The following is a 15322-nucleotide window of genomic DNA, read 5'->3' on the forward strand; positions in this document are numbered from 1 at the left end:
GGAGGCATGGCCTTAAAGGAAATGCCGCTCCCCTCTTTTTTTGTCACACTTCCTCACCCACTCCCCTTGTGCCAGCCATCTCGCCCATTCCATATGTCATGCCAACCTTTGCCTCCTTAATCTTCACCAACTCACAGTTAGGCATTGCTTCAAGGTTCTGGTTTCTCAGTGATCGTCCTCTTTTCCAGCTCTTGGCCTCTCGTCCCAGCCCCTCACTTTAATCTCAGACTGCTTTTATGAAGAAAAGGGGGTGGGATGAACTAAAGGAAGAATGCAGTAAAAAAAAACACATTTTGGTGATTTTACTGCATATGCATGCACTAAGCCCCACATACTGGTGCTTAGTGCAGAGGGTAACTCCAGCAAAAGCTGCCTTTATACTCTATAGAAGCCTAGCAGGGTCTTCCTGGGGAACGCCTGGAGTGTGTAGGAAAAGGTGAAAGAGTAGGATCACTATGGATTCCGGACAGCAGGTCTTCAGCCGAGGGGCCTCTGGACGTCTTCTGGGTAGCCACCCAAGACACCCAGGCCTAAGTCCACAGAGCACACAAGCGAGCCTTCTTGCCAATAACTTTTCTCATAAGACAGTATGGGGGAAATTTACCAAAATGGATTCGTAGAAAAAAGGTGTATTCGTAGGGAGAAATACACCTTTTTTTTTACGAATTTGTATTTTCGGGATTTACAATCCCAAAAATACAACAATTCGTAGTCCTAAAGATGGAACATTCGTATTTGTAGTTACAAATACGAATGCCCTACACCATCGATAGGATACGACAGAAATCACCATTCAAAAGAATGGTGGTTTCTGATTTACTAAGCAGCCGTACTGATAATACGGCTGCTTAGTGGTGTAAAACACCCATGCAAATACGACAGGAAAATAGAACACCATTTTCCTGTTCTATTTGCGTTTTAGCCTGCACGGATCAGTCAGATCCGTGCAGGCTGCAGTGTAAAAAAATAGAAAAATAAATAAATAAAAAAACGGCGTGGGGTCCCCCCCACAGCCGAAACCAGCACCAGGCTAAAGGAGCCGGGGCCGGTAATTAAAAATCAGGGAACCCGACAAATAGGGGCTCCCCGATTTTTAACAACCAGCCCCAGGCTCCAGGTCCGGGGCTGGTTCCCAAAATACGGGGGACAAAATGACTAGGGGTCCCCCGTATTTCAAGAACCAGTCCCAGGCACAACCAGCCGGCAGGGTAATGCCACAGCCGGGGGGAGACTTTTTATGCAAGTCCCCCCGGCCAAAGCATTAACCCTACCGACCAGTCAGCCTGGCCAGGGGCCCTGGGGGAGTGGGGACCCCCCCAATGAAGGGGTCCCCCCCCTCCAGGACTTACCTGACCAGGCTGAAGCCTAGTACTGTCCCCGATGCCCCTGGGCGGTGGGCATCGGGCTGATTATGGTGTAAAAATAAGGTTAAACTATTGTTTTTTACTGTGGCACTACAAGTGCCAGCAAGCCTCCCCAGCAAGCTGGGACTTGGAGAACCACAAGTCCCAGCCTGCTGGGCATTAAAGGGCCCGCTGGCACTTGTAGTTCCACAGGTAAAAAAATAGTGCACAAAACACACTGACACACTTTTAAAATAAAACTTTATTACATACAAAGCCCACACATACTAATACTTACCTATCTTCTTTCCGTAGGTAGCCCTGATGTCCTGTGTCGGCGTCTTCTGGTCCTGTGTCGTCTTCTTCCTCCATGTCGACCGTCGCTGTCGCCGTCCGGATCCGACGAAATCCATTTGGGAAGCTGTGGAAGGAAACCATACTCACCTGTCCCAGCGCGACGTAGTCCAGGTAAGGGTCTTGGCAAAAAAACAAACCTTGTGGTTCTCCAAGTCCCAGCTTGCTGGGGAGGCTTGCTGGCACTTGTAGTGCCACAGTAAAAAACAATAGTTTAACCTTATTTTTACACCATAATCAGCCCGATGCCCACCGCCCAGGGGCATCGGGGACAGTACCAGGCTTCAGCCTGGTCAGGTAAGTCCTGGAGGGGGGGGACCCCTTCATTGGGGGGGTCCCCACTCCCCCAGGGCCCCTGGCCAGGCTGACTGGTCGGTAGGGTTAATGTTTTGGCCGCGGGACCTTATATAATAAGTGTCCCCCAGCTGTGGCATTACCCTGCCGGCTGGTTGTGCCTGGGACTGGTTCTTGAAATACGGGGAAACCCTAGTCATTTTGTCCCCCGTATTTTGGGAACCAGCCCCGGACTTGGAGCCTGGGGCTGGTTGTTAAAAATCGGGGAGCCCCTATTTGTCGGGTTCCCTGATTTTTAATTACCGGCCCCGGCTCCTTCAGCCTGGTGCTGGTTTCGGCTGTGGGGGGGACCCCACGCCGTTTTTTTTTTTATTTATTTATTTTTCTATTTTTTTTTACACACTGCAGCCTGCACGGATCTGACTGATCCGTGCAGACTGCTAGAAATAATTCGTATTAGCAGCCGTATATACGGCCGCTAATACGAATCATTACACCATCGGAGGGTTACAAAGCAGTCGTATATGACTGCTTTGTAAATCCCCCTCCGGAACACGAGTTTGCATACGACTTAAACAGTCGTATGCAACCGTAGGGAAAAAACCAATACGAAAAACTAGGTTTTTCATATTGGTAAATTTCCCCCTATACGTCTATCGGTACTTGTATGCCGCCTGGTCTTACGTCAGCAAGTGGCAGTGGAGACTTATCCCTAAGGGCCCTGGGCAGCTGCCGGTAGGGAGCAGCAAGCTTGGAACTACAATGCCTACAGAAAACTAACCTAAAACTAAACAACAGGACTGAGAGACAAGAAGGGGTATGAGAAGCAAAGACTGGGATACATAAACTCTGACAAGAAAGGTGCAATGACTAATAACAAGGATGAATGCAAATACAGAGTATCAAGACACGGACAAACAGTGATAACTAAAGTATATATATATACGCTGAATAGTATGGCCTACCGCCACGGCCTAAGCACAGGCCCTAACTGGGAAGCTGACCTCACACAGCTGATAAGGAATGTCTTCTAATCTCCCTGCCAATAAAGGGTATAACAAAAATCTAGATGGTACTTGCTTTGCAGGGGCAAGGGAATGAGCAGCCTGGAGGTAGCTAGAGGTAACTTCCCGGGATTCAGGTAACAGGAGATAACCAACAGGATCAGATTCAGGTATCAAGAGAAAAACCAGCAAAGTGAGAGCAGTCTCCAAGCACTTCTATAACCGGCATTGGAGCAGCCCAAATGAATCCCTTATAAAGGCTGCTGAAGGGTTAAAATTAGGAATCCATGTAGCATATAAGAATTTGCACGTAGACTGTTTTTTCATGGTTACATCGCAAGGTCATTGTAAGCCTGAGTGTGTCTTATCTCTCTCTATACTGTTTCTATTTCCCCTTGGAATTGGTATGCAGCGTGCACCTGCATAAACTCTTGTATAATCGAAACCCCCCCTTGTTACTCATTTCTTTTGTGTATAATATCTTGTATGCCCTCCTGTTTAATCTGCCCAGCAACTGTTAAACAGCCAATAACAAAGTACCACACATTTGTCCACACCCATGTATCATGTCTTTTAACTTACTGTTAAACTTCTAATAAACCAGAATGTTTCTTGACTCGCCACCGTGTGTTTGGTGTGTAGTGTTAAGATTACATTCTCACGGGTACCTAAGGGGCCACCAGGTCGAGGGGCTACACATTTATCCTTACAATTTGGGGGCCAGTCCGGGGTCCAGACGATCGTCCCCTGATCGGTAAGATAGAGAATTACTTGTCTGTCTTTTCCGCTAAGGGATTGCGACCATCTACTGGATCTGAACTCACTCCGTGTTCCGGGAACACGTGACAAGGTAATATTTAAGTCCGGGACTTAATATTACGTAATTGTATGTAAGGAAATTTATGACGTCATAAAATGTTTCAGGGATACAAGGACCTGGGGTCCACGTAAAGGTAATTCAAGTCCGGGACTTGAGATTACGAAACAGGTATCCGGGATACCGCAATTGAACCAGGGGTTCACAGAGAAAGCCTTCTCGATCTGATCGCCTAAATATATGTATGTACATGTTTGTCTGTTAATGTTGCAACTGTGTATTTGTTTAAACACTCAGTAGACGGATGGTAAGTGCACGTACGCTGAAGTGTTCTGTCTGTCTTATATACAATTGTGCTGTATATTTTGTATTAGGGATACTCAGTGAACGGGTGGTGAGTGTACGGCCACTGAGTGTCATTTGTTGTGTAGAGCGATTCTAAGTAGATTTGCAAAGTGATTTGGCTACTGAATGTCATTTTGTTTAAAGTGATTTTAAGTACAATTGCGACTTGACTTGTGACAGATATTATTGTGACTATATTGACTGACATACTGTTATATTATGGGATTATATTAGAGTAAAGAAACAGATATTCCCCGCTTTTACCAGGAGAGACATGTAAAGAATATGTTGCCCGTGTCTCCCCCACAAATTACTATTTTATTAACCCTTGGGTAGACAATTTAGCGGGATAGATAGGATAATTAAAAAATTGTCCCAAACCAATAATAACACCAATAGGATGTATAATATATTTAAAGAAAGCATGCAAAGGACGCAGCTTTACCCAAGGAGATATGAGACTCAGTGTTAATGATATAATTGACCATTACAATAAATGAGACTGGGAAAAAGTTCCACTTATCAGTGTACCCTCAGTCACACAAACAACTGTAGGTTACCCACTTAATACACAAGAAGGCATAGATGCTATGTGGGATCAACTTGCTGCACATATGAATGAAGTGTTTAAAGCACGCGCATCTCTCCCCATAGCTGTAAGTTGTAAGCAGAAAGTGTCAGAAACAGTGACAAATTTCTGGAAGAGATTCAAGAAGTGCTGGACCGAGGAAGCAGGTCTGCCGCTTCTGCATAATGATAATTTACTTGTTTCTATTTTCATTAATAATCTGCTGCTGATATATATATCCTCGCTGTGAAGCAGAGTGTTTCAACTTGGACCTCTGATACAGTGAAGGATTTTTTAAAAAAAAAACATTTATATGAAAAGGAAGCAGCAGGTTGTTTTGAAGTTAAAAGAAACACTGTCACACCATCACATACCCCGTTCACACGCTTCCAAAATCAAAACAATCTTAGGAGAAAGAATAAACCATTCCGTTCTCCTAGAGACAGACTACCTCAGAGGGCTCCTGCGGGACCCCCACCCAACAGGCAGACAAGCTGCTATAACTGTGAAAGGGATAGCCATTAGGCTAGAGACTGTCCGTTCCCTTCAAACAAACCCCGACAGGTCAGTAACCCCATGCAGCCCAGCCAACCCAGACCTAGAGACAACCCCAGATTTCAGATTGACTGGCAGGGACAGACCTTAAAGGGCCATGACATAGGAAAACATGAATTTACTGTAATATTTGACTGCCTAATGAATTTGCTAGGCAGAGATCTTCTCTCTGTGCTAGAAATCACAATTAGTCCATCAGAAGCAGGAAAGGGAATTGATGTTTCATCACCACACTTGCTCATGACTGACAGTTCTGACCCAAACACAGAATTAGACACTGTAAATCCTCAGATATGGTCAACAGGACCTCAGAGCAATAAACCAATTAATTGTTCCCATTGCACCTGATGTACACTCACTCATCTCAGCCATCCCTGTAGATGCCGCCTACTTCTCAGTAACCGATTTGAAAAATATATTTTTTAGCATACCTGTGGACACCCAGACACAACTGTTATTTGCATTTTCTTTTGAGGCCAGCAGTTAACATGATGCAGACTGCCACAGGAGTATATTGACTCCCCTGTTGTGTACAGCATCGTGCTCCAAGCCACATTCCCTGGCACCCCCCCCTATGGTTCAGTCCTGCTACAGTATGCAGATGATCTGCTTATCTGTAGTTCAACAAAGGAGGCATGCCGAGAGGATGGTATATCACTGTTAAACTGGCTCTGTGAATGTGGGCACAAAGTGTCAAAAAGCAAAAATGCAATGGTGCAAAAAGAATGTTGATTATTTAAGTTTTGTCTTGAAAAAGGGAGAGAGAAAAGTCAGTCAACAACGCATTCAGTCTGTACTGGGTCTGGTCCGCCCAAACACTATTATTACAGACAGTGGATTTCTGACTGTTCCTACTATGATAACATTTTGAGACAAGCCACACTCAATGACAAACCTAAACAGATACAATGGTCACAAGAAATGTTAAATGCATATGAAATGTATGTTGATGAAAAGTCCGGCATTGACCCTCCCAAACTATGTACAACCATTTCATTTATATGCAAGGGACAAAATGTAAAACCATGGCGGGTGTGCTGACACAAGAACATGAAGGGAAGCTGCGCCCCGTGGCATTCTTTTCCAAAGTGATGCCGGTGTCGGTCCAAGGTATGCCTGCCTGTCTTTGGGCACTGGCGGCCTGTGCAATGGTAGCTGAGATGGCAACCACACTCACCCTAGGCTCACCCACTGTTCTCCATACCACACATAATGTTGTAGCATTACTTAAAGGGCTACACACACAACATGTCAGCCCAGCGTCTTAGTGGAGATGAGGTCCTGTTGCTAGGAAGCCCCTCACTCACCATTAAGTATGCAAACGCATCCTCAGGCCCCGCACCCATTCTAAATGCACTTTTAGGACTAAAAGGGCCACAGGATGACATTCCTGACGATCATGACTGTTCTGCATCAATAGAGTCAGAAACCTCCCCTAGACTTGACATTTCCCCTGTACCAATACCAGGTTCTGACCATGTATTTGTGGATGGTTCTTGTAATAGACCCAATGACTCGACATATCAGGCAGGCTATGCAGTGGTATGCCTCCCAAATGACATTTTAGAAGCGAGACCCATTCCATATCAATCAGCACAAGCTGCAGAACTCATAGCGCTCACAAGAGCTTGCCAAATGTAGAAAGATAAACCTGATCACTGAACTACAAAGCTCAGCATCACAAAAAGACTTGGATGACTGGTTATTTCCAATATTGCAGAAAAATCCTATAACAGGATTGATCTGCAAAGAGGGGAGACCATGCATACCACAATCAAGCGCCCCATTGTTCATTGCTCACTACCATGGGGTAGGACACCATAGCAAAATCACCACAGCTATACTTTTGAGCAAAGACTTTTATATCACAGATGCTAAAACATTGGTAGATTAGTACATTAGCAGATGTATTACCTGTCTGTGCAACAACCCTAATAACCCATTGAAAGCAAAGCATCAACACCTGGAGTACCCAACTACTCCTTTCACACATTTGCAAATTGATTTTACACATATACCTAACAAAGGTACAAAACAGGAGTATGCTCTGGTCATAGTAGATATGTTTTCCAGATGGCCAGAGGCATTTCCCACAAAAGCAGAAGATGCAAAAACAGTTGCACGCATACTAACACAAGAAATCATCCCTAGATGGGGATGCCCGCTCCAAATAGATAGCGACAAAGGCACTGCCTTTACAGCAAAAAATCACACAAGCTTTAGTGAAAGCATTTCAAATAGAGAAAAAATTTCACATTCCCTATCATTCTCAAAGTTCAGAGATAGTAGAGAAAAAAAATAAACTTAGAAAAGCAACAGAAAGAACATTTAATAAATGGAAACAAACCCTCCCCATAGTCCTAGCAGAAATTAGAATGACCCCCCTAACAGACTCTGGGTTATTCACCCTTTGAAATTTTAATAGGAAGACCTTTCCCCACGCCCTGGGCTAAGAAACCATTAGTAGTCCAGGAGGGAGACCTAGAACAGATTAGAGAAGAGTATGTTAGGTCCCTCATCACCAGACTTAGTGAAATTGAACATGGTGTTATTTGTAAAAATCTTTTTTAATCCACAGGAATCAACACATCCTTTCCAGATCGGAGACAAGGTCGTTGTGAAGGTTCTCCCCAGGAATAAAGGTCCAGGAGACTTCACCTATGGTCCAGAAACAGAGATCGTAGCGGTAACAAGGACGGCTGTCCTTACAGAAGAGAGTCCAGTGTGGATACACGCATCCAGGGTAAAGAGAATCCCGAGTAACGTCCCGGATAGAGAACAGATCGAGGACGAGGTACTAACGAGGGTAGACAGCCCTGACCTCCAACAGGACGAGGTACTAATGGGGGCAGACAGCCCTAACCTCCTACATGATGGAGAAGACGACTCACCAGCAGATGAGGTCATTCTAGAATTCTGGACGATGGTGGATAACGTATATTATTCTATTGATTCTTGTTTGCCAGATACCTTTGCACAAAAACTGAAGTGGACATGACTGAAAAGGCAGGCGTATACATTTTCTGGTACAATTTTTTCAGCACCGATGTAGCCGCCTACCAGATAGACTTTTGCACCATTAACCCCTGTGTCTCCAAACGATGGACATAGGGATGTAATAAGAATGGTCACCCAAATGGTATAGAACAGGCCCTTGTTCAATTAGCAATCTATATATTGATTATTCTTACAATTATCTGTATTGTTGTTTTTTGTATTATACCATGTTGTTGAAAATTTGCTACCAAAGGTATTGAAAATACTCTTATGTATGAATCTATTGCCCCTGCACACGCAAATTCCCCTGAAGGCTACAAACAATATCTTGCTAAGCACAGAAATAAGGAATTTGGTAAGAAGAATCATATCATCTAAATTCATGATTCTAAGAGGGGATTGAAGGGTTAAAATTAGGAATCCATGTAGCATATAAGAATTTGCACGTAGACTGTTTTTTCATGGTTACATCGCAAGGTCATTGTAAGCCTGAGTGTGTCTTATCTCTCTATATACTGTTTCTATTTCCCCTTGGAATTGGTATGCAGCGTGCACCTGCATAAACTCTTGTATAATCGAAACGCCCCCTTGTTACTCATTTCTTTTGTGTATAATATCTTGTATGCCCTCCTGTTTAATCTGCCCAGCAACTGTTAAACAGCCAATAACAAAGTACCACACATTTGTCCACACCCATGTATCATGTCTTTTAACTTACTGTTAAACTTCTAATAAACCAGAATGTTTCTTGACTCGCCACCGTGTGTTTGGTGTGTAGTGTTAAGATTACATTCTCACGGGTACCTAAGGGGCCACCAGGTCGAGGGGCTACACATTTATCCTTACAGCTGCTTCCTGTGTGTCCACCCCTGATTAGTAACAGAGAGCAGCTGCATGCTGCCACAGGTGTACTGGCCTAATTACCTGCTGCTACCTGGCTTCCCCGTCACCTAGGCAACCGCTGGGGAAGAGGTGCTGCTGGCAGAGAGTGACGCGCTGAGCATCTAGCAGCTATTATTGCCATGATGCCGTCCTGGAACGGAAGTTCGAGACCGGCAGTGATGTGTCATCCCGGCTGCTTAGCAACTGGCGGGACCAGCGCTGCAGGACCCGGCTGCACCGGGCAAGCGCCGCTAATGTGGCCTCTAACACTTATGGTGTGTACACATGGTGAGATTCCCTTGCTATTCGACTTAAGATTCGAGTGCTATATAATCTTTGCTAACTCTGTACTATTTGCATACAATTCATGCTATGAGCATAAGATTTGCACTATATAGTCATTGCTGCCCTGTCTATATGGGTTTCGATTTGTGCTGTCACGGGAGCGCGCATCAGGATAGGAAGGATAAAAAACTTGTACGATCAGCATACTATCTGCTTGCGATTTTGACTATATAGTCATAATCAAATGTCAAATCTCACCGTGTGTACACAGCATTACACTGTGGATTTAGTCACACCATAAGATCCCTAAGCTCCAGATCCCAGGTGCCAATTCTCTTCATATTTCCACTCACAGTGTGCATCTTATTCATGTAAATAGAACAACTGGAAGTAACAAAGATTTTTTGCTAGTCTTCACTGAATAATTTAAGGTGCAACAATGGAACATTTGTGAGTGAGTGAATATAAATCTGAGTATGAGTTGCCATGATGCAGCTGCTGATTTTTCTTGTGCCAAGTTCCATTGTGCTTCATTTGAAACTTGGTCCATGTTTAAAATGCATCCCGGCTGTGGGGTAAATTTACTAAGTAAAGAGTTTGAAATCCCATGCTCAAACTCTTTATAAATTCTATTGAAGATGGGCTGTTGCGCATAGTAACCAATCAGATTATATCTATTATCTTCTATAAGGGGCAAAATAAATAAGAAGTACAATATGAGTGGTTGCTATGGGCAACATCCCATCTTTAATAGAACTCCCATCTTAGTAAATGCACCTATTGGAGCATCTCAGTCATGCTGGGTATCTTATCTATATATGTACATGCCTTCCCTCCCAGAATATCCAGGAGACTCCAGAAATTCCAGGATCCCTCTTGGACTCAGGGAGAGTATTTTGTCACCTTCCCCAGTGAAGTGTGTGGTCTGAGTGGGTAACACAGGGTTGGCTACCCTCCCTTAATTTCCTGCAATTCACTGCTTTTCAGGGGAGGGGATGGGGCTAAAGATCCAAATTGCGTAATTTAGCCCGCACTCTCCCTGAAGACCTACAAATTGCGTGATTTGCAGTACTGGGGCGGGGCTTGATGACATCTACAGCAGGCCCCGCCCCCCGAAGTTCTGCTGACAGTATCCTCTCCAGGCTTCTCCGGGAGAGGAGACTTTAAAGGTAGGAAACCCTGGGGTAACATTTGTTATTTAAATACTAAGAAATATATAAATAGTATTTTGTGATGATGGATGATATGGCAAGAATAACATACAGGGGCTATGATCAGACATTATTCCTATACTGTATATTCAGTGAGAGGGGGAGGGGGTACTAATCAGTGGCGTAACTATAAATTTTGCTCCCCCCTGCCAAAGAAATTGTGGCGCCCCCCCCTGACTCCTCTCCAGCATGTTTCCCCAATGTGTGATTGATGACGCCACATGCATAACGGAGAAGCTGAAGCAGGATAGAGGAAGAGAGACCAGCAGACACTGCTGCTTTCCTTGGCTCCAACGCATCCCAGCCCACCCATCCGCCCGCCCATCTGCCCGCCCATCCTGTACACAGTAGCCAATAGCCGGCTCTGTGTACAGTCAATTGAATCAGTGGAGGGATTTGTCATCTTTGCCATGGCCGCATCCACGCTGTGTCTGATTAGCCACCGGTGCTCAGCCAGTGGACAGCAACAGGCAGCAGCATGTCAGTGCGTCAAGCGGGTGCCGGCGCCCACACAGACCCCACTGTGGCTTGCTCCCCCAAGCTGGGGCTGCCTTACAGTAGTTACGCCACTGGTACTAATTACCTGGACCCAGGTCCGATGGATAGCTGTCAGCAGCAGTTGCAGCAGCTCTTCTCAACCCAGCACCTTCTTCTGTGTGCTGGGCTGCAGTGTGGCCAGGGAGATGCTTAAAGTAAAATAAAAAATCTGTATTTTATTCTAAAGGTGCATGGCCACGCCCCTGAAAAGTACCTGGGCCCGACAAAGCTCTCTACTGCCCTGAATATATTGCTGATCAATTTGCAAACTTATTTTAATGAGACTACAGTGCTGATATAGCGGGGTTGCCTACCCTCCCGGACTCCACTGGGCACACCCACTCACCGTCTCATCCCGTTGTTTAAATACCCTGACCCTGTGTTTAAATACCATGATTCAGCTTTTTGGGAGGGGCAGGGCTAAATGACATCATTGATGATGCCGATATCTGGCCCCACCCATAAAGTTCTGCTGAAAGTCTCCTTTTGAGCTTCTCCCCGAGAGGAGTCTGTCAATGTAAACAATCCTGTGATACAGTATCTATGTTCCTGATTGCATAATGTAGCTATGTCAGACTGAGCAGGTGTATACATTAAAGTGCATTTATGAAGAGTGTGCTTATAATTTGGACAGAGGCCATGTCTCCCAAAGCCCCATGCTCGAACTCTTCTTTTGGCCTCCCATGAATATAAATACAGATTGTAAAGAGCAACAGATACCAGCACACCATCAATCTTCCTTTGTTTGGGCTTCAATTCACCAAGTGTTAGAGTAATTAAAACTTAAACCATTAATCTTCAACTTCTCTCTAGAGTCCCCCTCTCAGCTCCTGCCCCCACTGTTCAACTTAAGTGCTTGGAATTAGGGATAGAGCAGGTCACATCAGTACTTAGCAGCCTACAAGAACTATATCCAGCAGTCATTCTGGCAATAATTATAAAACAGACATGCACGTTATTTTGGAATCTAACAAATTATCAGTGAGCCAAAACATTTTACAATAATAGTCCATGCAAGACAAATGCAAGAAAAGAACATCACTAGTTATGCTGTATGTAATAACTATTATAATCAAGTCAAGCCCAAGTGCAAATGCATGTAAATCAATTCTGAACTGTGCTATATATTTTTTTATTTCAATGCATTATCTTACTTCTAAATGATATTATTATCCAGTGCAAACATATTCCACAGCACTGTTTAAAAATATGTGGCAGATGTTTTACAGGCTATCCCTTGCACCCCCTTGATATTTTTTTTCCAGTTTACAGTTTACATTTACTGCAGCACAGGCAGTGGTAGCCATGCTGCCATCTTCTACCCAATTGGCTCTGAGGAGCAGTAAAAAATAGAAAAAGAGTAGTGTGTGTGCGTGGTGCGCAACCAATCAGCAGCTGACACAGGGTTGTCAGACCCCAAGGGGTAAAAGGATAAAAAAGCAAGAAGTGTCAGCGCTGGCTATACCAATGAATGGATCAGACGGTTCTCAAAAGTATAACAAATTTAATATTACAGTGTAATATACAATGATAAATAAAACATAAAAAATAGGATTAAAAAGGTGTGAATCAAATAGACTGAATGTCCAATAATTTCTTTAAAAAGAATATCACCGGGATATTTGGATATATAGGCACTTATTGACAGACATATATGTTACCATCCTGGGTGGTCTGGTTGGTAGATGAATCCAGACTGGTGATCGATTGTGTCCTTAGGTGTCCTATAATTTCAAGGACTCACGGTTCCCACTTGTACTGATTGCCTCTTGTTTTGCTGGAAAAATTAGGGATTGTGCTGTTATCCCAATAAGATAGGTCCAGTATTGATTGAGGAGGATCTGTGGGTGGATCGGACAAGTCACCAAATGGTCAGAGATGGAGTCAGTCGGCCAGGTATTGTGCAGCTCAACGCGTTTCTCCTGAAGAAGCCGGATGTACAAACCTGGGGAGCAGTAGAGCCCAGTGCCACCCAGTGTGAAGTAAAGGGCGGCGCTGCCCGGGGGCAGTGGAGCACAGTGCCACCTGGTGAGCAGGTGGCCCTAACTTGAGGTTCACTTTGAACACATGGGTCACTTACAGTATATATGGTCACTGCCACTAACGCAAGCTCATGATTGCAGGGTGCACTTGCGTTCAAACCTGAACACAAAATACAATGTATGAAAAAGTTATAGCCTAAGCCACACTAGGCGATGAGTCATAAGGAACACATATTTCAGAACTAGAAATTATTTATTTCCAAGAATACTTCAGAGCTTTAGTTACAAAAATGGTTACAAAGATGATTAACCCCTTGAGTGATATGCCCGGAAATTTTCTGGGCTCAGCTGCGCTGCCGCAGCGGGCTGTCCCGGAAAATTTCCGAACATACCACTTTTTGAATTAGGTGCCCGCCAGTGGTGCTCCACTGGAGCACCACTGGCGCACTACCTTAAGGGGTCCCCCCGTCACCCTCCCTCCCTCCTGTCGCCCCCACTCCTCCTCTCCGGTTATCGTACGCCGCCGGAGCTCCCCTGCCGCCAGCCGCCCATCACTATTTGTATCGGTAACGTAGGCGGCAGGCTCGGGGATGGTCGGCGCGGCTCGGGGGGACTCAGGAGAGTTCAGGCACCCGAGTCCTCCCGAGCCGCAGCAAAACATCCCGAGCCTGCCACCTGTATCATGACTGACAGGCAGCAGGGGGAAGCGGCGGCAGGGGAGCCAGCGGCGGCAGGGGAGCTAGCTCCAGTGTACTAACGCCAGAGCAGAGGTGAGGGGGGGAGCGGCGGCTTCCCACTATCTGTGGTGGGTTTTGCTGGGGCAGGACAAACCTGCACCAGTAGGTTTGTCCTGCCCCAGCAAAACCCACCACTCAAGGGTTAAAATATATTTTAAAAATACACACAGAGGATTACAATCTCAAACGAAAATAAAAAGGAATACAAATACAGAAGCCTAACTTACACTAAGTACCAGGAATCTGTTTGTGGAGGACTTCACAGATAAAGAAATATTGGTGCATTCCCAGCACGAATAGCTGCTTTCACTAGAAATGGACCCAGATTATGGTGGGAGAAAGGTAGATATACCTCACTGCAGCTCCTCTCATCCCTCCCACCTTCCAGAGTTTTAACCAGCTCAATGCTGGATACTAACACATTTCCCCTCCATCCCAATTGATTGATTCTGTACATGAGAGAGGTGGGAGTAGTTCAAGGAGAAGTCCCATTCTCCTTCTCATGATCCCTGGGGTCAGGCATGGTGATTCTCTGGCCATAATGTGTTTTATAATTTACGGCCCAGAACACAGGCCTGGTTCCAGGCACATAGTGTGATCACCTCTCTGCCCACTTGGGGTTATGTCCACAGTACTTACAATCTGCAGAGGGAAATGACAGGCAGCCCAATTTAGCCCTCACAAAGTGAGTGTAAGCATTCAGGATACACCAACCTTCTCCTTCCTTCTGTCTCTTCCACATCTTTGCTATGGTGAATGAGTCTGTGTTCAGCAACATTAGATGAGCTGGCTTGCAAATTCCAGCATACAGTATAGGGGTGAAAAGCAAACAATAGATAAATACCTATCATTATGTATTATCTTCTTTTATTGTATAAAAATGATACAACATTTTTACACCATTCTTTCAAAAAATGTATAGTCAAATTAGCATAGTACATTTATCACACAACAAGTGTTGAAAGTCCGCCTACCACAAAGCAATCAAAGGACAGCGTTCTTAATATAATGGAAGATGGTAATCCCTGGGGTTCGTATTGTCCATTACCCATGTCACTCAATCCGTAAGGAATAGATTGTGCCTTTAACCTCTCACCCATCACGATGTTTTTACCCAATGGGGGTCTTTGTGAAGGTAGTGCTGCTGTAGTTCCATTATACTGAAAGCGCTGTCCACAGGACCACTGCAATCTTCTATAAATTGGGCTCCCCATGATCTGATGGATTTGATAAATAGAACCATTGCATTTGAATAAATTGGTGGTCTGCCTTTATCTTGATTTTTATTACTTACATATTGTTGACAGTACATCAATGAAATAATATGATATTTTGATTCCTGACTTACATTGACATTTCCAAGAAATATCTTAGCTATTATTACCCATTCTGGAATCAGAAAACTTTTTTC

The 15322-nt window shown here is 44.6% G+C and overlaps 1 protein-coding gene across 1 annotated transcript; it reads left to right on the plus strand.

Moving 5' to 3' along the window:
* The first annotated feature begins 455 nt into the window (after positions 1–455).
* On the plus strand, positions 456–9097 carry LOC146058529 (uncharacterized). The gene is made up of 3 exons (XM_083170817.1): positions 456–587; positions 1659–1811; positions 7859–9097. The coding sequence occupies exons 1-3, from the start codon at positions 456–458 to the stop codon at positions 8276–8278; spliced, it is 705 nt and encodes a 234-aa protein (XP_083026943.1). The 3' UTR covers positions 8279–9097.
* Positions 9098–15322: the final 6225 nt, after the last annotated feature.

The sequence above is a fragment of the Crinia signifera genome, chromosome 2 (genome assembly GCF_055691185.1).
Source record: "Crinia signifera chromosome 2, ASM5569118v1, whole genome shotgun sequence".
Taxonomy (NCBI): Eukaryota; Metazoa; Chordata; class Amphibia; order Anura; family Myobatrachidae; genus Crinia; species Crinia signifera.

Excerpts from the sequence above, each read along its gene's own strand:
- LOC146058529 (XM_083170817.1), top strand. The coding sequence starts at position 456 with ATGGATTCCGGACAGCAGGTCTTCAGCCGAGGGGCCTCTGGACGTCTT. Across the intron at positions 588-1,658 it reads ATAACTTTTCTCATAAGACA|GTAGCCCTGATGTCCTGTGT; the intron begins GTATGGGGGAAA and ends TTCTTTCCGTAG. Across the intron at positions 1,812-7,858 it reads CCCAGCGCGACGTAGTCCAG|GAATCAACACATCCTTTCCA; the intron begins GTAAGGGTCTTG and ends TTTAATCCACAG.